Consider the following 25311-nt stretch of genomic DNA (forward strand, 5'->3'; position numbering starts at 1 on the left):
TCCAAAAACCGTATTTTTAACAGTATTTTACTGTAAAATTACATTAAATGTAATTACATTTATTTACCGAATATAGTATAGAAACTTACTGTTAACCAGTTAACAGGTTTTTACTGTGGCATTTTTAGTCTTTTACTGTTAAAATCACAATCATTTTTTACAGTGTGGTTGCAGATTCTCTAATGAACATCCATTCTGTACGTTATAGTATTGTGATTTTTAGAGTACTTAAAACATTTGACTTTAATGTTTTATTTTTCATTTATTTTAAAGTGTGGAATTTTAATATCTGTCACATATTGGCTATCCAGACATAACATGAAAACAATTATCAATTTATCGACCAGAAACGGTGCGTCATAAATCAAGGGGTATCAATGATTTATGAGTTAAATGCTCCCCACAGGCTGGTGTGGAGTGGGAGAAATCTGGCTGCGAGCTGTCCATGCTGCAACCCTCATGAAGAGGAGTGTTGTAGAGAATCATGGCTGACAGTGTGTTCCACCGTTGGCCTGAGCTCAGCGTGGGCTCAGAATATAGTCATCAGCCACCTGCTGGAGCAGCATTCCTACAGTCTAATCCTTCAGAGAGGTCAGGGGGCAGCACACCATGTACACTGACTAAGCAGACCCCACCAATACATCACATAGCAGATGCCGGCTTTTACTAACTGAAACCTAACAAAAAAGTAATCCGCAGCCGATTAAAACGCAAACCAATATGTAACTAAGAGAACTACATGGCAGGGCCTGATATCTGCAAATCAGGGATTGTCAAAATTGGAAATAACAATTTTGACATTAAGACAAGGTCAAGCTCAATCAGAAGAGTGTGTGGGGAATGATGTGAGATACAGACTAATTGTGACTAACAGAAGCTTTGGTGTCTCATGATATAATGGCTTCAGGATTCTGCTCTCATTTGACTGTAGGACTGTTTCACAGCAACAAAAAGGTACAGTTCACACAAATTACAAATTGTTATAATTTACTTAGTCTCATGTTGTTGCAAACCCATATGGCTTTTTTGTAGGTTAGACATGTTTTTTGATTATTAAAATTTAATTATACCATTAAAACGGAATCCAGGAAAATGCTGAATTTGGGAAAGTATTATAAAAATTGTATAATATGTTAATTTGGTATTTTAAAATTTGCGACTGGATTTCATAGGGTGCTACAAAAGCTGACTTATTTCAAAGAATCATTCTTTTCAGTCTTTTCAATCAATCAGTTGATCTGATTCACAAAACCGGTTTGAATAACTTGTTTAAGACTGATCTGAATCTCAAGCATCAGTTTACAATCTAGTCAGAAAATATATTATCATTAAATCCTGTAACTCCAGAAAAACAAACATACCATGGTTTCCACAAAAAATATTAATCAGCACAACTGTTTTCAGCATGATAATAAGATACGTTTCTTGAGCACCAAATTAGCATACGATGATTTCTGAAGGATCATGTGACACTGAAGACTGGAGTAATGATGCTGAAAATTCAGCTTTGACATCACAAGAATAAATAACATTTTAAATATACAGAAATATAATTTTTTAAAATTTTAATATTTCACAGTATGAATTTTTCTACTGTATTTTTGATCATATAAATACAGCCTCGGTGAGCACACGACACTTCTTTAAAAAATCTTACCAATATATATAACAGAACTGTTGTTAATAGATTTTGGAAATGCGTCAAGGAAGAGGCAACACACTTCAGTAAAGTAAGTTGGGCCTCCAGCTGTTCTTCACTGCATTTTAAATCACCAAAACATACTTCATAGTTGACTATTATTGTATTGCTCTGTCTGTCCTAAATCTGCCATACATCCAACATGATACATCAAAGCTTGATTCGAGCCAGCTGACCGTCTGTTGCATTGGTATAGAGTTCAAAACACCCCAAAGCAACATTTCACAAGCACATTCAGGCATCTTAGGGAAAAGATTTCCTGACTGACGTGTAGCCCTATATATGTGCTTGACAAGTAACAAGTGAAACGACTGCTGTCAGCACCTCATGAAAAACAAATTACACCAAAATCGAGGAGCGACATTAGCTAAACATCAGTAAGAGATGTGGAGGGACAGCTTGTGCACCGAACGAAATTGAAGAGATGCAATATTTTGCGGGAGGCAACAAAACCCCTTCATATCAAAAACTAAAATTACATTTTCTTGGCTTATCTGGGACTCACACTTTTGTGGCCCTTTTGGATTTCCACCTCCTACATAAGACACAAAACCTTATCAACAGTCCTTCTTGCTCTTTTATCCTAATATTGGTGTCTTCACGCTAATTTTCTTCCAACTTTCTCATTTCACTGTCTCATGTCATTGCTCTTTCAGTATCATTTTATTCACCTTCATCACCTCTCTCCACCCAATTCCGACAATGTCATCTTTTCAATTTGTCCCTCCACATCTTTTGCTTTAACTTGGTTTCTTTGTTCTCCTCCTTTCTTGCAGTGAGAGCGCATTATTCCTGTAAATGGTCTGTCAGTTACGTCTGTCGATAATCAACCCTGCTGGGTGGGCCACGGAAAATTGACCATAACCACTATTCAAGTAACTATACACTGTTGGACAGCCATTCATGTAATCGAGACAAGCAGGGAGCTGGGCATGAAAAGAACGAGGGTAAAGGGAGAAAATTAGATAATCATAAAGGAGAAGCCCACATATACAGTATCAATCAATCAACAAATCAGCAATGCATAATGCGCATGGACATGCTCATAAAAAAGGGTTGTCTTACTTTTAGTTTAGTATAAGGTCGGTATATAGGAGTTGATCACCAACCATTGGTGCAATCATAGCTGTATTCTGAAAGCTCCTAAGAGCAACAGCAATTTACTCCAAAACTGAACCTTCTAAGGCCATTGTGACATTGCAAAAAGCACAAGAGGCCTTGCAGAAAATCTGACAAAATCTCAGCATTGGAAAGATGGCAGGAGCAAAAAAAAAAAAAAAAAAAAGACATGGAAAAAAACACTTTTAGGATCACATAATTTTTCATTATAATTTTTGCAATATAAATGGTGGCCTTCCATCAAGGACAAATTCAAAATCTATTAAAGGAACAAATTACTCCAAAATGTACAATTCTGTCATAATTTACTCTTCCTCATGTTGTTATAAAACCATATGACTATCTTGCAAGGCATACAAAAAGTGAAATTTGTATGGAAAAGAGCAGCCTGTACATTCTTCACTTACAACAAATGGAAACCGGTGCATTCAAGCATCTAAAAGGATGTAAAAGCAACATATTTGTAATAATTTTTCCACCATAAATAAACAAATAAATAAATGAATGAAAACTAAAACTTAAAATGAAATTTATTTTAATCAAATTAATTAAAATACAATACTGTTCAAAAGTTTGTGGTGCAATTTTGTTTTAATGTTCTTTGAATTTTTTTATTTAATACTCACCAAGGGTGCATTTGTTTGATTAAAAAACAAACAAACAGACAAAAAACAGTAAAATGGTAATATTGTGAAATATTACAATCCGAATTTCGGCATCATAACTTCAGTTTTCAGTGTCACGTGATCATTCTAATATGCTGATATGGTGCTCAAAAAAACTTTTATCATCATCAATGTTGAAAACAGTTGGGCTTAATTTTTTTTGTTGTTGTTAGAAACTGTGATACATTTAATGTCTTTGATGCATAGAAAGTTTAAATAAACAGTGTTTATTTAAAATTGAATATTTTTGTAAAAATGTAAAAGTCCTTACTCTCACTTTTGAACTCATAAGTGTTGACCACTTTCTGAATCTTAAAACCTTCAATCTCCATTCAGTGTAACTGCATGAAAAAGAGCAACTGTTAAATTCTCCAAAATAATAACCTTAAATGTTACTAATAAGGCTACTCGATTATGCCATCAAAATAAGCCCCACATGGCAGAAACCAAAATCGAGGTTGTTTCAACAGGTGGAGGGAATACTGCGGCACACAGTGTGACGTTCTTCCTGTTGTGTTTGCACCTGTTACAATGTCTAAATGAATCAGAAGTCTGAAAACAAACATCCTGCTGGGACTCACTCATGTCCTCTCACAGAAGTTATTTATCTCCCAGAGAAATAAATAAGTCAACAGTGCTGCAGAGAAGCAGACATCTTTTTATGAAGCTGGGATCATACACAATATTACCAACCAAGGAGGTGCAGGGGTCTGATTATACCCTTAAAAATAAAGATTCCAAAAGGAGGTTTTCACAGTGATGCCATAGAAGAACAGCTCTGGGTTGCACAAAGAATCTTTCGCTGAACAGTTCTTAAGAACCATTTTTTTCTTAGTATATCATTTATAACCTTATAGAACCTTTTGTGCAATGGAAAGGTTCCATGGATGTTCTTCATGGAACTATAGATGCTGGTAAAGAACCTGAATTTTAAGAGTGTATGCTGGCAGCTATTATGAAACACCCTTTCAATTGTGCTATCAAAAAAGAAGGTAGGTAGGTGGTAAGTAGGCAGATTGGTTGACTGACCTCAAAATAGTTTTGTGACTGAGTTCAGGTGCGTTTCAACGTAATTGCATCATAAAACCAGCAGGAATCAATGACAAAAAGTGCACGAGTTGGTTAAATTGGTGAAGAGCGCATTTTAAATATTAAGTGTGACTAAAAAAAGCTAACACTTTATTTTAACGTCAAGTGTACTTGTATAAAAACACTAAAGTATGCATAATTAGGGGAAACTAGCCCTGAACAACAATGTAGTAAGTACACGTAGTTAATTAATATTTCTCAGTACTTGTGTAATTATACTGTGTAACCCTAAAAAGTGCGCAAATAAATAAGTAAACATTTACCGCTTGCGTTCTTGCCACAAATGAGGTGCTGATATGGCTGCAAAAGACCCCACAGCTCCGAATCGTTATTTATGGCCTGTTCCAGGGACTCCACGGAAAACTTTGGCACTCCGTTCTCCTTCTCCACCAGCGCGCTCCTCTGTACCCGACTGAACACCTCTCGGAAGAGGCTCTCAATACAGGCGCTCAGGTAGATCGCCGCGTGCTCGTGGATGCGCAGGGCCACCCGGCTATCCACCATCCACCTGAAGAACTTCCCTACGGAGAAGACGAGTCCGCACCTGGCTGACTTGCCCCGGCTGAACTTATCGCCCGTGCTCATGTTGTAAAGCGACAGCGCGCTGAGCGCCGCAGTGATGCAGTTCACGGAGATGGTCCACGAGAGGACCATCTTGATGGCGCTCTGGATCTCGTGCTTGGTGCATCTGGCGTAACGCAGACTCAGGCGCTGCGCCTCCCGGGCGATCCTCACCAGCGCGCGGCTGACCAGCGCGGAGAGTTTGGCTAGGATCTCCCGCGACGCGTTCCCTATGCACAGCTCCTCGTCTTTGCGCAGCGCGCCTTCCACCTCTCCAAGACTCCACGGCACGTCCTCCTCCAGCTCGGGCAATTTGGCGCACTGGCCCGAGCACTCCAGGATCTCCGTGTCTTCCGCCAGGACGGTGTTGACCGTGTCCAAACTGTTGTGTCTGCTGTGCATGGATTCAGTCAGATGCCAGCAGTTGCCCCCATGTGCATACGACAGATGCGTGTCCGAGCAACAGAGCGACACGCTGGACGACCTGAAGGAATCCGCCGCTCCACCATAACCGGAATCGAGCGTTAAATCCTCCAGCGTCCTCGCAGCTGTCTTACCCTTGCCTGCCATGGCTGCACCTCATAATGCTAGGCTTATGCCTGATATTTTAAAGAAAGACCAAACCGCGTTCCTGTGGCGCGCCCTGTCCTCGGAGCAGTAGAGGAATGTATTGCCACCTAATTTCACACGCAAACACAAATCTACAAGCGCGCGCAGTAACAATTCGTTTAGTGTTTTGGTAAGTTACCAGAAAAAAATATCTCCAACGCGCGCCTCTGATCCCAACTTTGCGTGCGTAATTCGAGAGCTCAGAACGCCTTCACCAACCACTGCATCATTCACTGCAAAACCACTCATCTGGGGAGGAGCTATGCAAATAAACCACTCATAGGAGGAGGGACTATGTATATAAATCACTCCCAAGGAGGGAGGGACTATGCAAATAGAAAATAACGTATGATCAATTCAACAGGCTCCAAAAGTGCATGGGTGCCTTTTTTTTTACTTTCAAAACGTAAAATCAATCAGAAAAATAGTCTCAAACTAATAGCGTCTTCAAATATTAAAACTATTATATAAATATGTATAGCTAAACAAGGCATCACATATATAAGCAAATTGCAGATTTTGATTGAAAAATATATTTAGCAGTATCTGCATATATGTAAAAAGAATAATTAAATACATATTAATATTTATTAATTATTTACATATTGTTAGAACAGGGGTAGGCAAGTTCGGTCCTAGAGAGCCGCAGTCCTGCAGAGTTCAGCTCCAACCCTAATCAAACACACCTGAACAAGCTAATCAATGTATTCAGGATTACTAAGGCTATAGGCAGGTGAGTTTTTTTTTCAGGGGTGGAGCTGAACTCTGCAGGACTGCGGCTCTCTAGGACCGAACTTGCCTACCCCTGTGTTAGAATATTATAAAATGATCAATAATGTCAATATTACTAATAATTATTTATATATGATATATATATGGAACAAGATATAGGCCTACCTCATAATATATTTTAAACACTCTTCTCTCTTACCAACTCGACATGCTTCTCTTTAGCCGGAGGATGTTTACGCGATGATTCTGAAATTTGTAGATGAAAGCAATCGCTTGCACAGCTTCTGCACCTTTCATCTGTCTTCAGAATTGTCAAAAAGTTCTGGAATGGAACACGCACGATATACGAGAACGGATTTAAAAAACGTCCAAAGACTTTGTGTGTTTAATTATGCAAGTGTTCTGGCATGAAAATAAACTAATTGTTTTGACGTGAGAAGCCTCGCAGTTTGTCTCCTTATCAAGTTCATTATTAATACGCATAGAAAGCGACGTTTGGTGCGTTGATGGAGAATTCTTGCGTATTTGGTGCCCTCTATAGGTGATATCGAGTAATAGCCTTTATTCTGTACTTGATATTCCTCTATTCCTCTAGATTTGTGACAGAAACACAGAAAATAATACCACAACTCATCGAGAAAATTACTAAATATTATACAAAACACTAGATGCACATACATACACTAAAGATGGTAGATGGAATACATTTAGCAGGGCTTGTGAATACTGGGGCAAAATAATTTGGCAGTAAGATTGTATAACAGACCCTGTGATTTCCACTTGACGGTTCAGTGTTCACAGCAAAAAAACAAACAAACAAAAAAAACATGCTGTTTACGACCATTATTACCTTTTTACAGATAAATATATGTTGCTTATTATATATACAGGTGCATCTCAATAAATTAGAATGTTGTGGAAAAGTTCATTTATTTCAGTAATTCAACTCAAATTGTGAAACTCGTGTATTAAATAAATTCAATGCACACAGACTGAAGTAGTTTAAGTCTTTGGTTCTTTTAATTGTGATGATTTTGGCTCACATTTAACAAAAACCCACCAATTCACAACAAATTAGAATACTTCATAAGACCAATAAAAAAAAAAACATTTTTAGTGAATTGTTGGCCTTCTGGAAAGTATGTTAATTTACTGTACATGTACTCAATACTTGGAGGGGGTTCCTTTTGCTTTAATTACTGCCTCAACTCGGCATGGCATGGAGGTGATCAGTTTGTGGCACTACTAAGGTGGTATGGAAGCCCAGGTTTCTTTGACAGTGGCCTTCAGCTCATCTACATTTTTTGGTCTCTTGTTTCTCATTTTCCTCTTGACAATACCCCATAGATTCTCTATGGGGTTCAGGTCTGGTGAGTTTGCTGGCCAGTCAAGCACACCAACACCATGGTCATTTAACCAACTTTTGGTGCTTTTGGCAGTGTGAGCAGGTGCCAAATCCTGCTGGAAAATGAAATCAGCATCTTCAAAAAGCTGGTCAGCAGAAGGAAGCATGAAGTGCTCCAAAACTTCTTGGTAAACGGGTGCAGTGACGTTGGTTTTCAAAAAACACAATTTATTGAGATGCACCTGTGTATATATATATATATATATATACTGTATATATAGCTTATTACAAAAAAGACCTTGCACAAAAGTTTAGTCATTATCAAAAAAGTACTTTCTATATTAAAATCTACATTGAGTCTCCATTGCATCCAATGTAACACTGTCTAATATTCTTATTAAAATCTTATCTGATCCTTATCTAATTTCCTTTTCATTAAATCAGTAATGTACAATAAAATATACATTTTCAACAGAAATAAACTAATTCTATTAGTTCTGTAGTGTTTTACACTATTAAAGGCACAGATTTATCTGACTAGCATTCAGTCTTAGCTATAATAAAAACAATTAGGCTTTTAATCACATTTCATCCATTCTACATATTATATTAATTACCTTATATATGCACTGTGCATTTGAATAAATTAGTGCACAGCAGCGGCAGGCTGGGATACAGAGGTTGGCCTTTCTTAATTGAGATTTCTCCTTCACATGTTCTTCCATGATTGCTTGTTGCCTGGAAACACAAAGGCGACAATATATTTGGTGCCTATGTATAACTTACATAAAAATTCCATCTTATGGATACACAGAGACCATCATGGTTATATCAGGACAAAAAGAACAAGTATAATAAGAAATCTGTAATTAAGTCTAGATCTCCAGATTCATTCCTCCTCTGGAAGGTTTAATATACATATTCTATGGTTCATGTTATATGGTTGGCGATGAATTGCATAAGTAACTTCATTCAGACAACTACATTCAACTACATTCAGACATTTTTCAAGCTACCATTTTGCTGAAACAGCAACATGCCTACATAAATGATGTTGCATAGAAAGAAAAATGATGGTGAGATACTTTATATATATTTATATTTGAAATAGATTGAACATTGTCATACTTCACATCTAGGAATGTGGAAAAACGAACTCATTCTTGTTCAAATGGTGAGGCAGTAACTGAAAATAATTTCAAATTAATTTCAAATTTCAGCATCATTAACTATATAATATGACCATTATTTATTCTGAATCGGATCAGTTAAAAAATGAGTTAAAAATTAACTTTGTAAATGCTTTTAACAAATATTTCATAACATACTGAATTATAGGCAGTGTGAATGCAGACAAGTTAAAATGAGATTAAACGGAGGAATAGTTCACCCAAAAATAAAAACTTGCTGGAAATGTATTTACCCTCAGGCCTTCCAGAACTCTCATTCTGACGGCACCCATTCACTGCAGAGGATTCACTGGTGAGCAAGTGATGTAATGCAACATTTCTCCAAATCTGTTCCAATGAAGAAACAAACAACATCTTGCAGGGGCGAGAACATTTTCAGCAAATTTTCATTTTTGGGTAAACTATTCCTTTAATAACAGGTGCTCTTCTGATTTTATGCTTCTCTTACCTATGCTCTTCCATCAAACACATCAAGGACATCATAGTTTATCCACTGATGCAGGTCTGAACTGAAAGAAATGTTGGAAAATGCGCATATGATATATATTTCTTTACTAATGATCAACAAATAATACTCTTTAAATACAGCTGTGCTCAAAGCTTAAACAGCCCTTGCAAAAAAAAAAGTTGCATATCATACACTAAAATGCAAAATAACTGAAATTATACAAATGATCTTGTTCAAAATTGCACACATCCTTGGTTCACAATATGTGTGTCTAGTGGCTGCTTTTGATAGGTGTGAATGGATTAGTTTGATTCGTTCACAGGATCTTTTCCTTCTGTCTGTTCCAAAGGTTAGAACTGAGCTGGGAAAAAGGCGTTTAAGTATGCTGCTCCCTCTTCGTGGAACAAATTACAGAAATCTATGAAAATTAATACGCTGGTCTCATTGGTCGCTTTTAAGAGGATGTTAACTGACTTGGAGGCAGTCACATCTGGCTGTAGATGTTCTGCCTGATGTGTTATTGATTGTGGTTTATTTTAAAGGATTCGCTATTTCAGTTGTTTTATGTTACTATATTTTGTACCTGTATGTATGTATGTATGCATGGTTGTACTGCTGCCTATCTTGGCCAGGACACTCTTGAAAAAGAGATTTTTAATCTCAATGAGTTTCTTCCTGGTTAAATAAAGGTAAAGGTAAAAGAAAAGAAAAGAAAAGAAAAGAATGCATCACTTAATTCAGCGGTTCTCAACTCCTTGTGACCCACTGCTCTGCACATTTTGTATGTCTCTCATATCTGACACACTCGGTTCAGTTCATGGAGCTCCCTTCTAATGAGCTGATGATGTGAATCAGGTGCGTTAAATTAGAAAAACAAAATGTGCAGCGCAGCAGGGGTTGAGAACCACCAACTTAATTGTCCCTGGTGACAAAGCTGGAGCATCAAAACTCAAATGTGCAGAGTATGCGGGGACCCTACAGTACGTGGTGGCTTTTCCCCCCATGGCTGTGGGCTGTAAACAAACCAGGGAAAAAGAGCCATTGATGCTTGATACGACAATACATGGTACTGGTGTAAGCATATTTACAGGATCATTATTATTTTGTCTTTTGCAGTATAAGCAAATATCTATTATATTAAATAGCTAGAATAATCATACATAGCAAACAAAATGCAATTTTGCTTAAAAATTATCTAACAGAGATGTACGAAATATGACCAGAATTGCATTCATGCAGATCACTGATGTCGTTATTGTGTTAAGATAGCCCTAAAAAAAGCCCTGTCTGCGAACATTTCTTGTAAAAAACTGAGATTTTAACAGCACGTCTCAACGCCATCTCGCTTCAGGAAAACACATCGCACTGATGCGACATCATGTAACCGCTCATGTGCCCATCCGGGTACTGCAGCTCCAGCCAATCAGCTTCGAGGACGGAACACTAAAGTCCTTTACGGTCTTTATGGGGTGGCAATGTATATATCAAACCTTGCGATGTTTATATGTGTCATTTGCACATACAGCGATTTTAAATAATATTTACAATTTTATGCATTTTTTTATAAACAATAACACTGTAATAATATGCATATTAACAAAAACTATATCAAGACTATTGTTCATTCACAATACCTAATGAACAACATTTTATAAAGTATAACTGGTTAGTATGTTAGTTAATCACACCAAAGGAACGTGACTGAGGATCAAGTACGTCACACTAGAGCTTGACCAAACAAAACGCGCTATTTCATGTGCGTAATCAACTAGGTGGAGTTTAAAAAAATTGGAATTGAAGGAAGAATTTATAACTGGGTTTTAAGTTTTTTTATTAGATAGAACAATTCAGGTTCGGGTGGGAAATGAAGTCGACCGACTGGATTGCATGGCTGAAAGTGTATGGGACCTTCGCCGTGGGAAAATATTAATAAGTGGACATAACGTTGAGGGGAAACAACCAAGACACGTTGAATACCTAATATAAGGTCTCATTTCATTCGGGCTTTTGCTTTATTTTGCGAAAGTTGCCTGTAACGCGGTTACAAGGGGCTCGAGGGAATATTAATATTTACATAACCGCGCTGATTTCGGGCTTGCGCGTCTTACTCCGTATTGACTTCAACTGGAAGACTGCGCGCATTGAGATTCAAGTCAACTCACAGGCCAACTTGCTTTAAAGGCGAGATATAAAACATGTACAGTATTGTTGATTATTTTGGGTAATTCTGGAAAACTTGTTGATTATTTTGGGTAATTCTGGAAAACAAGTTATACAACAGGGAAGTGTACTTTGCGTTGCGTCCGGGTCCTAAAGCCAGTCGTGTATTCGGCTGTTGCGCGGATAACCAGCGCTTGCTCCAATGCTTCAACTGTGGTCGTGTTCCAAATCATTAGACGTGATGATGGAAAGTGTTTTGTTAGAGCAAGGCTAACTATTTTTTCCCCGGATATAATCCAGAATCATTTGAACGCGCATTCATAGTGACTTTATTAGATAATTTGTCGTTTTTACGCTTTTGAAAGCAGTTTATTCTTTGGAGTGTGAAGTAGAGAGACGCTTAGGAGATCTGTATCGTAGCAGCACAGCATACTACAAACGACTGAAGGGACTTGAGTGGAGTAATGGTGGTAAATACGGTCCACTGGTTCAGGAAGGGCTTGCGGCTCCACGACAATCCTTCACTCAGAGACTCCATACAGGGAGCGCACACTGTCCGCTGTGTGTACATCCTGGACCCCTGGTTCGCCGGATCCTCGAACGTCGGGATCAGCAGGTGGAGGTAATAGATCGGGAAGCCAAATAACATATCTGTGCTTGGAATGCATTGCAAAATCTTATTTAGAGTAGTCTACTAATAATCATCTGTTTCTAAAAAAATGTATTGCTAACACTTTCCAATTAGGTCCCATTAGTTAACGATAGTTAATGCAATAGAAAGATGAATACATACTGAAACAAATGTATTGCTAATTGTTAATGTTTAATAAAAATACAAATGTCCATCGTTTGTTCATGTTAACTTAGGTCCATTAAATAATACATTTTTATTTTTAATATTATATTAGTAAATGAATTGAAATTAACATTAACTAAAATTGATAAATGCTTTATATTTTCATTGTTAGTTCATGTTAACTAATGTAGTTTTAAAAAAATGGAAACTTATTTTAAAGTGTTAAGTGTAATATATTCCTTCTATTGATTGTTCTATTCTAATCTATTCCACTGATTATTTTTTATTCTACTCTTATTTTTCTATACTGTTCTTATCTTTTCTCATCTTATCTATCATACTAGATTATATTCAGTTCTAATCTATTGTACGCTATTCTATTTTGTTTAATTCTAGTTCTAATGTGTTCTATTATAATCTTTTTAATCTACTACAGCTACTACTATATTCTATCTATCTATTCTGTAACAATGACATCACTGCAATGATGCAATAAGATCAAAGTGCATTATGAAAATACTTTTACATATATAGCAGAACCTCTATTAGTTTAAATATGCATTTCAAAAAATGTGTTATAATACAAATAACACAACTCTTAAGGTAAACTATTACCAGTATAGTAATAACAAAACTTATTGGACTGACAGACTTTTAATGAAGCCATTTTACAAGTGTTGGCAATTTATCAGTGGCCAGTTAGTGGATTTACAGACTGATTAGAGATCAAATGAGTGACTGATTGCAGCCAACGCATGTCTTCACCTTTGAGTATTATTATGTCATAGTATCTGAATTACTAAAGAAGAGAAACTAGTATGTTTTGTAATTAGCCGAGTCTACTGACTGGTTGAGCAAGGTCCTATTGACAGATGCCGCTTGTCCATCAGTGGTAAGGCACTTCTCTGAATGACATTGCAAGTAAGCCAGTTTAAAACACAGACTTAAACCAAGTCAAGGTTTCTAAGCAAGGCTTTTTTGGTTTTCAAAGAGGAGCCAAAATTTCTTAATGTGTGTTCATAAACTTTTTTTTACCTTGTTTCCCAGTGAGCTCACGCACAGGAAATGATACTAGATAAAACTCAACTGTCTAAACTGTCAGTGAGTTGCTGCTAAATGCTCAGCACATGGAGGTTTATTTTTTGGAAATGGACAGACTATTGAAATTGTGTTCAAGTAATATTAAAATAAATATATATTTTTTTAAGATTAAATTCTTGTTTTTAAAGAAGAGATTTATATTCATTCACTTTATATTCATAGAATTCGCACAAACAAAAAGCTACACTAATGCATTAGTAACAGAGTCTCTGTTATGTGTTCTTAACTACAAGCAGTATTACATAACACAGACCCTTACATCAGTCTTCCACACCCATGCCTGCTTACTATACATCTCTTAAACTCTTCAAGCGATAGTTTATCCGTAAACAAATACATGTCTTTATTTACTCACCCTCATGTCATTCCAAACAGTTTGACTTTCCAAGTTCCAACACGGTTTTGAAAAATGCGCTCTTCCATGAAATGAAAGTGGATGGGAACTTGAGACTGTAAGCTGCAAAAAGAACAAAAATGTATCACTATATAAAAGTCCTATAATAGGAGGGATGAACAGACTGAAATATAATATTCACTCAAAATCTTGCTTGACTGTATGGAAAAGAGCAGCTTGGAAATTCTATAAATATCTCCTTTTGTGATTCACGTTAGAAAGTAAGTCATATGGATGTGGAACAACATGAGGATGAGTAAATGATAAACATCTGTGCTTGTATTAAAAAGCTTTTTACACCATGTGCAGTATATCTAATCACTATAGCATGTGGTGTGTGTGTGCATGTGTGTCCATTTCTATAAATGTATATTGGCACACACTCGAGGTGAGGTTTACTGCTGGATGATGTGATGATGTAGCAGCGTTTAGTGTCTCCCACCTTCATCCACCCACTTGTGTCTCCATTGTGTTGGGAAATGGGTCAGTGTGTTATAGAGGGTGATCATAATGCCTACTACAAAATGCTTAGTAATGTGCTCAGCTGTGGTGACCTACTTTATTCACTATGGAATCAAAATAAGCTCTGGTAGGACCCACCTAGTTTACATAAACTGGGAAAGATGGTAACATTTACAAGATATAAAATAATAAACTAATTAAAAACAGGATGTAGATTTTTTTTATGCTTGCTTGGTTACTGAAGGTGTATTTATCTCATACTGGCTCTGTAAAATCCGTCTAATTAGGGACAAGTGAATGAAATCAGAATAATTATGCATGGCTTTGGTAAACTAGTTGATTTTGGAAAAAATAAAAATTGTAGTGCACATCCAAAAAACTGACTGCTAACATACACCGCAAACTTGATGCACTTTAATTTCACATCTGAACATGATGCACTATATTATCTCTGCAATCATTACAACAATGATGCAGTTTGTCATATAACATGATACTGTGGTGTTCTGTCTGACCCGAGTTGTTTGTGTGTCACTGGATCAGATGACTGGGAGACAATTGTCTTTGATTCCGATCATACAGCGCTGAGTCGGTAACAGAGAGGAAGGCTACGGCTTAGACAGAGATTTACACATTATCACTGACTGCGTGTAGAGGACAACATTTCCTGCGAGCAGGCAGGATCGTACAACAGTACGGAAATAAAAGGGCAGATGTTTTGGTGCAGCATGAATCATCTGTTAACAATGATATACAGTGAGGTCCGAAACTGAGAGCATGTTGAAAATGTGGGATCTTCTTCCAATTCAGGATTTCGAAACACTTCAAAAATGTTAACTGTTTTTAACATCACTAACACTATGACTATGAAATGTTTCTTGAGTAGCAAATAGCATATTAGAATTATTTCTGAAGGATCGAGTGACTCTGAACAGGAGTAATGGCTGCTGAAAATTCAGCTTTGGCATTACAAGAATAAATTGCATTTTAAAACAGAAAACCGTTATTTTAAATTGTAATAATATTTAACAACAGTACTATTTTGACTGTATTTTCGATCAAATAAATGCAGCCTTGGTGAAGAGCCGTCTTTCAAAAACAACCACAAAGTTTTGAATGGAAGTGAATAAACTCTACACAAATGGCTGACTGGTCTTACTCCAACACATGATGTTTCCTCCACACAGAGATGAAACCTGTTTACATGATGCTGCATTACAGTATTACAGGCAGTATCAATCTTTTGGTTATCGAAACCAATAAGAGCTGCCGTTTCTCTTGCTGACTGATAATGTTTGATTTTGTTGTGTAACTTCAACATACTAATGAATATCTCAGTGAGATTTCATTGACAAAGTATAGGAATATTATCTGGTCTTCTCCCCAAATTTTTGCCACTCATAATTGGAAAAATAATGAAAAATTGCAAAATTGAATCTTTGATATTCTGGTCAATTGACATGGCTCAGATCCCTTCTACTATATTCAGTTGCTTGCTTTTGTTTTGATAATTTTATCAGAGAACCATGATGAATCATTCTCAAACAGACTGTAGTCCATGTGGCACTAAATAAATATTTGATTGGTCACTCTGTAGAGCACCAGGCTACTTTCTTTAGCATCTCATGGTTAGTTTTAAAGTCCAGAGAGAAAAATGACTATATGTCAAAAGGATTAAGGTTTTAGTACTAAAGATTATGCAAAACTGTCATGCCAAGACATATTAAGCTAGTGTCTGCACAGAAATCCTTGAAATGCATATTACACAACATTCTTTTGTTATGTGTGAGTGTATATGTATATGAGTGTGTGATAACAAGGTAGTTTTAGACAGATTTCATTTGAGATCAAGTATAGTTTGGCCAGGAGTATGCGAGGTTGTCTAGCGGTTGAAGAAAGTTTAGCTTTGGAGACTGGAGTTTTTCTCTTACTCAGCACTTGCGTTTAAGTGAGATCCTGCAGACAATAGGGACTGGGTTTCTGGGTCAATAACACGCTGCATCATGGCCAAGTGCTCTCTTCAGTTCGTTGTTGCTTGCTATTTTAAAAGATCCATTGGGTTTTCTGCACCACTTTTCAACAGCACTACACTGAAAATGAAATGTTCTGTACATTATTTGAACAAATTGCTCACATGGCGTGGTTCTTTTTAATGACCCAATTTACCAATGGGAGAATAAGACTGAAATAATGAAGTCTTCATCTGAACATGGACCGAATTGTTTAGGCAACTGACTACTTTACTGAATCAACATAATATTCAATTATTCAATGTATCACATCGTTGAATTCCCATCCAGTGCTTAAAAAAAATGAAGCAATCAAATCAGTCAACATTAATTCTTGCAACTGCAATATAAAAACTTTGGCTGGTAACTCGTCCACACTAATAATGGGACATGAAAGATACCTCAAATAGTGCAACACTGTAGTCTTACACTGAAAGAGGCACCCAAGTCATATCAAGAGACTCGGGTGGCCTCTTTTGACTTGGACTAGTAAGCAACCACCCAAAACACTCTATTAACCACATAGTAACACATTAAAAACCCCTTACAACACATTAGCAACCTTGTAACATTCAGCAACCACCCACAGCATTCGGATTGTGAATTTTACAAAGGACTGCACCATTCATAGTTTATTCAGTTTACTCAACTGGTAGAACATGGTGCTAGCAATGGCAAGGATGAATAACTGTAAGTGTAAGTTCTTTAAGATACCGGGTTGAGGATGAAATAATAACTGGATTTCAAAACTTTGAAAGGTACAGCAGTTAGTAGCAACTTTGGAACAGTGAATTCAGGGTCATTGGAGTGCATCTCTTGAATGAGGAATTGGGTGTCTGTGCATGCATAATGGCAGTTATAAAAGGGCGGCAGCCTGTTTAATGGCAGTTCTGTGCATAATAAAACATATCAATGTTCAGTTAGCAGTTTCTTTCACTGTAAGCATGGCTGTTTGTAAGTTGTAATCATGCCAGTATTGCCACACTGACTCAGGCGTTCTGTATTTCCTATGTTTTCCCATTTTCAAAAGCAGGAATGGAGTAATTAACCAATTACCATTGTGACACATTATGATTTGTTTATCAAATTGAAAGGTAGTTACAAATAGCATATTTTTATATATATACAGTTACAAATATTTATATATCATATATAAGAAAAAATATTTTTAATTTAAAGCAACATTAAAATGATCAATTCTGAGTGAGTGCTTATAAATAAATAAATAAATATATATATAATATATATATATATATATATATATATATATATATATCAGAAAATTTGATTTTGTCAAAAACAAAAAATTGGGTAAAACATTGGATGAGGTTGAAACATTTTGCAATGCACTGTAGCTTCAGCAAGTAATAATCTATAATTATAGCAATTATTCTGTCAGCAGATAGTTTCTATTTTTTTCAATTTTTACCCTATACTTGTTCAAAGCCTTGCCACTTTGAAATGTTTTACACTTCAATATATTCTGTTGCGCAATAGTTCTTGAGTATAACCATCTTCTTATTAGACTTATATTATGTGCATTATATTATTTGTCAGTAAGTTGCTATAAATACATGTCATGTCTCTTGTTGCTCAGGTTTTTACTGCAGTGTTTGGAAGACTTGGACGCCAGCCTCCGCAAACTCAACTCACGACTCTTCGTTATCCGTGGCCAACCCACCGATGTCTTCCCCAGGCTGTTTAAGGTTTCAGTTGACAATTGTTATATTTGAGTATAGTAATAATCTTGAATCTGGATAACATTTCTGATTTATGAAATATCCTGGATTAGAAAGAATAAGACTGAAGCAAAAAAAAAAAAAAAGGAAAAAAAAATTTTCTATTTAATCTTCCACATGAGTTGTGACTTTCACTATTGTCTATGGGTGATTATTTTAAGCCCCCTAATGGTATGATTTTGTAACGCATCCAGGAGTGGAACATAACACGTCTGTCCTACGAGTATGACTCAGAGCCATTTGGAAAGGAGCGAGACGCAGCCATCAAGAAGCTGGCCAATGAGGCAGGTGTGGAGGTGATAGTTCGCATCTCTCACACGCTCTATGATCTGGACAAGTACGTACTTCCAAATCCATTCGATTTTGTTGTAACTTTTGGTCTATAATTAATTTGTTGTAAGTGAATGCCATTGCTTGCTTTACAGTACTTTCCTAAATCATTATTCAAATTTAAAACATTAATTAACCTTGGAGCATAGGTAGGTGTTCTTAATAATATTCTCAAGATTTATGAAACAATTTGGAAACAGGATAAAAAAAAATCTTTGTGTATCCTCGCTGACTTTTTCAGAATTATAAGTCCCTCTGCAGCAACGTTTTATCATATTTTCACGTTTGTAAGATTCTGTCCTATTCAAACGCACAGGACTGCCATAGACTGACATTAGAAAAGATCAAAAGCTTGTCTGATATGGCGGATGGCAACAGTTGATCAGAGATTATTTTTTTGAGATTATTTTTCTTACTCACTGGTGGATTGTGGTCTCTCAGGATCATCGAGCTGAATGGAGGCCAGTCTCCGCTCACGTACAAGCGCTTCCAGACCCTCATCAGCAGGATGGAGGCGGTGGAGACCCCGGCAGAGACCATCACAGCAGAAGTCATGGGGCCGTGCACCACGCCGGTCTCTGAAGACCACGATGAGAAGTTCGGGGTTCCTTCTTTGGAAGAGCTTGGTTAGTCTGCTATCTTTCAAAAAAATAGCTTCAAGCTAAAATGTGTAGAATACTAAGCTACTCACCTATATGAAGTATGTAATGCATCCTTAAACAACTTGGGAATCAGTCAAACTGTCCTTATTTTTAAAAGTTGCACTGTAAAAAGGGTAATTGTTGATGTTTTTCCTGGAACAGGCTTTGACACAGAAGGCCTGTCCTCAGCTGTGTGGCCTGGAGGAGAAACAGAGGCCCTCACTCGTCTGGAGAGGCACCTGGAGAGGAAGGTTGGAGACACTCCATAAATCACACGTATACAGCTGTAGGATTGAAATGTTAATAAATATAACTAAGCAAACTATATAAATTCAGAAATACACTTGAAAGCAATGACATTTAGTGAGCTGATAATAATCTGACCTAGTTTAACTGATGCTTTTGAGATGATCATATATTATTCTTTAAAAAAAAAAAATACTCACCATCTACACTAACATTCAGAGTTTGGTGTCATTTATTAATAAAAATTTTTTTTTTTTTAAGAAATGAATACTTTTATTCAGCAAGGATGTGTCTAATGTGAGTTTGAATATCATTTTGCGTGACATTTATAGCCATACTGAAAGCGACAATATAGTTTACCTCAGCTCTTGAAAAAATTAAAGCAAACGTACGTTAAGATTGTGAACGCAGTGCGAACCAACAAGTGTATTCCATAACAAAGATGGTATCAGTCACTCAGTATTTACTTTTAATAATGTTAAAAAGGTTTAATATTAGATGATTAGATGATAAACGTCAATTTCGTTGGGAGTGCAGTGCGCTTCTGAATGGCTGATATTTGAGTGATTGTGTCGCACCAGGTGTGGACAGCCAAATTGCTTGTCGCTGGAATCTTGTTGCGTTGCGTGTAGTTAGGACATGGTGTAACCCCAAACTTTTGAGCAGTAGTGCATGTTTACCATTTAAATAACTTGTTCAACAAATCTCAGGCCATCCTTATTGATGAGCTCAGTAAATTAATGATTCTTTCATAACAAACTTTTTTCTAGGCTTGGGTGGCCAACTTTGAGCGTCCAAGAATGAATGCCAATTCGCTGTTGGCCAGTCCCACTGGCCTCAGTCCATATTTAAGATTCGGCTGCCTCTCCTGTCAACTCTTCTACTTCAAACTCACAGACCTCTACAGAAAGGTCAGCATGTCATCATATGTATCTTATTGTACTTCAAATGATGTTGTTAATGTTAAACTGACTTAGGGATCATGTAGAAGAGTTGAATGATAATTCTGAGTTATTTACACTTTTTCCCCACAGGTCAAAAAGAACAGCTCACCTCCTCTGTCCCTCTATGGCCAATTACTGTGGCGTGAATTCTTTTACACGGCCGCCACCAACAACCCACGCTTTGACAAGATGGAAGGCAATCCAATTTGCGTGCAGATCCCGTGGGACAAAAACCCAGAGGCTTTGGCCAAGTGGGCTGAGGGCAGGACGGGTTTCCCCTGGATCGATGCCATCATGACTCAACTGAGACAAGAGGGCTGGATCCACCATCTAGCCCGGCACGCAGTTGCTTGTTTCCTCACCCGCGGAGACCTGTGGATCAGCTGGGAGGAGGGCATGAAAGTATAAAGAGCTCATGATTGTGATCATTTTCGATATTTTACTAATATGACAGACCTTTAGTGGCAGCACTCACATGCGTGTGTCTTCACAGGTCTTTGAGGAGCTGTTGCTGGATGCAGACTGGAGTGTGAATGCAGGAAGCTGGATGTGGCTGTCCTGTAGCTCCTTCTTCCAGCAGTTCTTCCATGACTGAAAGCGCACTCTGCAGAGACTGAGCCTCTCATCAGCAGAAAGAATCAAAAGGCTAGATTCACCTTTGCTGAGGAGCATGTTGTGTGGAGAAAGGAGAACCACTCCAAAGTTCACTTTAGTGATGAGAGCAAGGTTCATTTATTTGGGTCAGATGGGAAACATTATGTTCAGTATCAAACTGGAGAAAGACTGAACCCCGAGTGCGTAAAGAAGTCAGTTAAAGATGGAGGAGGAAGCGTCATGGTTGGGGGGATGTTTTGTGCAGCAGGAGTTGGGCCTCTTATACAGATACATGGCAGGTGAATGCAAATGTTTATCAGAACCTCCTTCAGCAACATGCAGTTCCTTTCCTGCAAGCATCTCCCAGTCAGCCTGCATATTTCATGCAAGACAATGTCCCCATCACACTGCAAAACGGGTAAAGCAGTTCCTTGAAGCTAAGAAATAATAAGAAATAATGAAATGGCCGGGCCAGAGTCCTGATCTAAATCTCTGGAAAAATTTGGCAACAAAGTTATGGCTAAGAAACCCACCACAGTTACTGAACTATGGAAGAGACTGGAAGAAGAGTGGACCAAGATCACACCAGCGCAGTGTGAGAAACTAGTGATGTCCTGCAGCCGCAGATGTGCTGAAGTCATTCGAAGCAAGGGCCTCTACAATTCCTACTCATTTTTGACAGCTGTAACCCTCCAAAATTTTAGTTGTAATCTTCTTTCGTGCTACAGCGGTTACTGTTCTCTAATTTTGATCACTGTGTTTTCCACAAAATAATGTTGTTGTTTTTTGTTGAAATTCTCTGGTTATTTTGTAAAACATGCTTGTAGAACAGTGGTATACCCACAGCTAATATTCCTTCAGATTTTGAGTGATGAAGATTAACAATATTACAGAAAAAAATCAAGTATTTATAGATTATCTAATTTTGATCTCCACTGTATGTATGTATATATATATATATATATATATACAAACAACAGAAACAAAACATATACATAAAAATAAAATGCTTTCTATGCATTTAAAATCACTTATGTAAATAATTTGATATGGATCCCAAAATGGGACATTGCGACCCATATATATATATATATATATATAAAATCTACTCTCTTTTTCTCTTGAAGGCGTTATTTGCCAGTGTTAAGGGGTTTCCCAGCCAAGTATATCTATGACCCCTGGAATGCTCCTGAAAGCGTTCAGAAAGCAGCCAAATGTATAATTGGAGTACACTACCCCAAACCCATGGTGCATCATGCAGAGGCAAGCCGCCTCAATATAGAGCGTATGAAACAGATCTGCCAGCAACTGTCCTGCTACCATGGCCTGGGTAAGACAAAAACTAAGGGAAATGAAAATGCCACACTAGTCCATACGTCACTCTCTGGATATGCTGTCTGCAACATTTATTGTTGGTGTAACTGCAAAATACGTTTACCTAAAAAAAACAATGATGTAAATGTGATTAATCCTTATGAACTAATAGGCTTCTGGATATTGAGGGCTAATTTTTGAAAGGAGTTGTGTAAATTGTATATAATTAAATGCCTGAATTAGCAGAAAAATCGCAGAGAATCTGGAATGAGTTCACGTTCTTCTCTGACTGATGCTTCACTCCCAACAGGACTGCTGGCAATGGTGCCATCCAACCCTAATGGAAATGGTGAGAATTCCACAACCTTAAAGGGATTCCAAACAGGAGATGTGACCAAGGAAGTCACTGCACCTTCAGGTTTGCACACTCCCTAGCTTCCCTATATTTTATACAAGCTACGCTATATTAGACACGTCTGTTCATTTTAATTTCGTTTTAAAAATGAAGAAATAAACTGTGAATTAACCATTTAAAACACATATACGCACTACTATGTTATCTGATAAATTTTCTTCAATTCATCTCAGGCTATCAGATGCCTCCCACCTCTCAAGGTGAATGGCATAGCAGGACGATGGTTTACTCACAAGGAGACCACCAAACAAGCAGCATCATGCCACCGCAAGGTATAAACACTATGCCAATGACACATCAATATCTAGCCTATATCTGCAATTATCAACAATATCTCATTAAATCTCAGCAGCATTGTTATTTTTCTATTTGCAAGACATGTCATGATTGTTTTGTCTCACAGGTTTTGCAAGCATCAGTAGTAGCACAATGTGCTACAGGCAAGATTCACAGCAGATACCTGGTTCTGCTGTACAGCCAGGTAATGACTTCCACATTTAACCAGAGGGCAGTCTAATGTCATACAGATTTTACAGTTAGCGTTATAATCTTGAAATCTCATTCTCAGGACGAGGGTTACACAGCAGCACCCTCCAGATGTCAGGAAAACGACACAGCGAGGAGTCTGGTCCTGCCACATGCTCAAAAGTCCAGAGGCAGAGCAGCTCTTAAACATCAGGTCTGTCACTAGTTGTCTGTTTGTGTAAAAAATGTTTTATATATATATATATATATATATATACACACACACACACAAAGCTATTCAACAGTTTGGGATCAGTTAGATTTTTATTGTTTTTTAAAGGGGTCATATGACGTTGCTAAAAAGAACATTATTTTGTGTATTTCGTGTAATGCAATGTGTTTATGCGGTTTAAGGTTCAAAAAACACATTTTCCATATAATGTACATTGTTTCTCCTCCATGCCCCGCCTTTCTGAAACGTGTCAATTTTTACAAAGCTCGTTCTAAAAAAGCGAGGTGTGCTCTGATTGGCCAGCTATCCAGTGCGTTGTGATTGGCCGAATACCTCAAGCGTGTGACGGAAATGTTACGCCCCTTAACATACTGTGATGCCGTCTCCCAGCACGACGAGACAAAACCAATAAAACCCATTACAAACAAGGCATTTGTTGCATCCAGTGGGGACATAAATAATTACTGATTATAATGACTTATACAGTCTTAACCCATTACAAACGAGGCATTTGTTGCATCCAGTGGGGACATAATTACTGATTATAATGACTTATACTGTCTTTTTACGCGTTGCGTTTCGCATCGCGCTGCGTAAACATAAAACCATGTCTGCATTTGTGATCGGAGAAACAACAAACAACAAGCGTTACTCTACACTGCTCAAAACTCGCCGTTTGAATCAGCAGTGGCAAATTATTTAAATATAAAAATCGTACTTACAGGCTGTGAGTCAGAAGCGCCAGACTGTCCTTGCAAAGTTGGAACTGCCCCACTTTATAGAAACAGCCTTTGTGCCACAGACGCATTGTAGGCTACTGGTTCGAAACAGTCCTCATCCTCCATAAAATTTTATAAAGAATATCTCTTTGGATTTGAGACTTTAGTCTTTGCAACTTTACAGATCTTCTTTATGCACCAAGAGCTTGCAACACTCCAAAGAGAAAGGAACAATTGAAATCGCATCATATGACCCCTTTAAAGAAGTTTCTTATGCTCATCAAGGCTGCATTTATTTGATCAATATACAGAAAAATACAGAAAAAAAACTGAATAAATGAATTTAAGTGTTTCTGTTTTTCTTTATGTCACATTCTTATACTTCATGAAGCCTCATTTGCGTCTTTTTTGTGTTTTTCAGAAATGGTCGATGCAAAGCGGTCAGCACGACTTCGCAGAGGCCTGATTTTTTTTTGTTCGCACCTTTTTCGAGTTGTTACGTTTTGCATTTTTACAGAACAAAAATCCCACTGACGGGAGCGACTGAAGGGAGTGCATGATTCTCTCTATAAGCACATCAACACATAGCACTTCGAAACAATCAAGACTGTACATTATCACAGGGACTTCACCCAAGCGGTCACCAACATCCTGACAACATTGGAATTATGTTGCGGCTCTGTGATCTGCACAGCTGCAATGTTCTGTCAACGTTGCGTTCATGTTTGGACTGTTTGGGACTAAATTTTTGTGTATATAAGGATTTGACAAATACTTTAGATACAAAATGTAAATATTTAATATTGTATGTGCTTTCTTTATTTCATGTAGTTATAGGCCCATTGATATATTTTTTATATAAAGAATTATTGTGGATCAATTTTACTCTGTTCTTTATGAAAACATTTTAAAGCATTTGTAGACTGTTCATGCAGTACACTGCTAAGCCTCTCCTCGGGATGCTTGCTTGCACTACGTTTTTTTTTATCTTGATCTCTCCTTTGCTTGCTTGTTCTCTTTCTGTCTCTGCCACAAATGTTTGTGATCTCTCTCTTTTCAGATTGACATCTGTCTTGTACACCTTCTCAGTCCCCGTTTACTCCTCCTCTCTATCTGGGTGTCTCTCCATTGCTGTTAACTATATGAAACTATAAGTCACCACAATGTTTCTCATCCTCTCACATTGTGCTTGTTTAATAAAGTGTAAATGTAAAGGTTGTCTCGCTCATTTACTTACAGGATGCTGTTCTGTCACATTCTGCTGCTGAAATTTCTTCAGTGACTAATGCCTAT

The 25311-nt window shown here is 37.4% G+C and overlaps 2 protein-coding genes across 3 annotated transcripts in view; one reads left to right on the forward strand and one right to left on the reverse strand.

Moving 5' to 3' along the window:
• Positions 1-5957, reverse strand: part of btbd11a (BTB (POZ) domain containing 11a) — a 127994-nt gene extending 122037 nt beyond the window's left edge. For both annotated transcript variants that reach the window (XM_016574666.1, XM_016574665.1), the window contains exon 1: positions 4836-5957. In XM_016574666.1, coding sequence (XP_016430152.1) covers positions 4836-5703 — 868 coding nt within the window. In that variant the 5' untranslated portion in view covers positions 5704-5957. The remainder of the gene's footprint in view (positions 1-4835) is intronic.
• A 5366-nt stretch (positions 5958-11323) lies between these two features.
• cry1a (cryptochrome circadian regulator 1a) lies at positions 11324-25232 on the forward strand. The gene is made up of 14 exons (XM_016574626.1): positions 11324-12239; positions 17977-18085; positions 18313-18455; positions 18890-19074; positions 19252-19340; positions 20106-20246; positions 20370-20681; positions 20773-20873; positions 22001-22203; positions 22498-22605; positions 22776-22874; positions 23006-23083; positions 23171-23281; positions 24440-25232. The coding sequence occupies exons 1-13, from the start codon at positions 12082-12084 to the stop codon at positions 23272-23274; spliced, it is 1830 nt and encodes a 609-aa protein (XP_016430112.1). The 5' UTR covers positions 11324-12081; the 3' UTR covers positions 23275-23281; positions 24440-25232.
• Positions 25233-25311: the final 79 nt, after the last annotated feature.

Source organism: Sinocyclocheilus rhinocerous, unplaced genomic scaffold (genome assembly GCF_001515625.1).
Source record: "Sinocyclocheilus rhinocerous isolate Xijiao unplaced genomic scaffold, SAMN03320098_v1.1 scaffold1164, whole genome shotgun sequence".
Lineage (NCBI taxonomy): Eukaryota > Metazoa > Chordata > Actinopteri > Cypriniformes > Cyprinidae > Sinocyclocheilus > Sinocyclocheilus rhinocerous.

Coding starts and splice junctions, on each gene's coding strand:
- cry1a (XM_016574626.1), top strand. CDS start 12,082: ATGGTGGTAAATACGGTCCACTGGTTCAGGAAGGGCTTGCGGCTCCAC. Junction 22,606..22,775: donor GGAAGTCACTGCACCTTCAG/GTTTGCACACTC, acceptor AATTCATCTCAG/GCTATCAGATGCCTCCCACC. Junction 23,084..23,170: donor TGGTTCTGCTGTACAGCCAG/GTAATGACTTCC, acceptor TCTCATTCTCAG/GACGAGGGTTACACAGCAGC.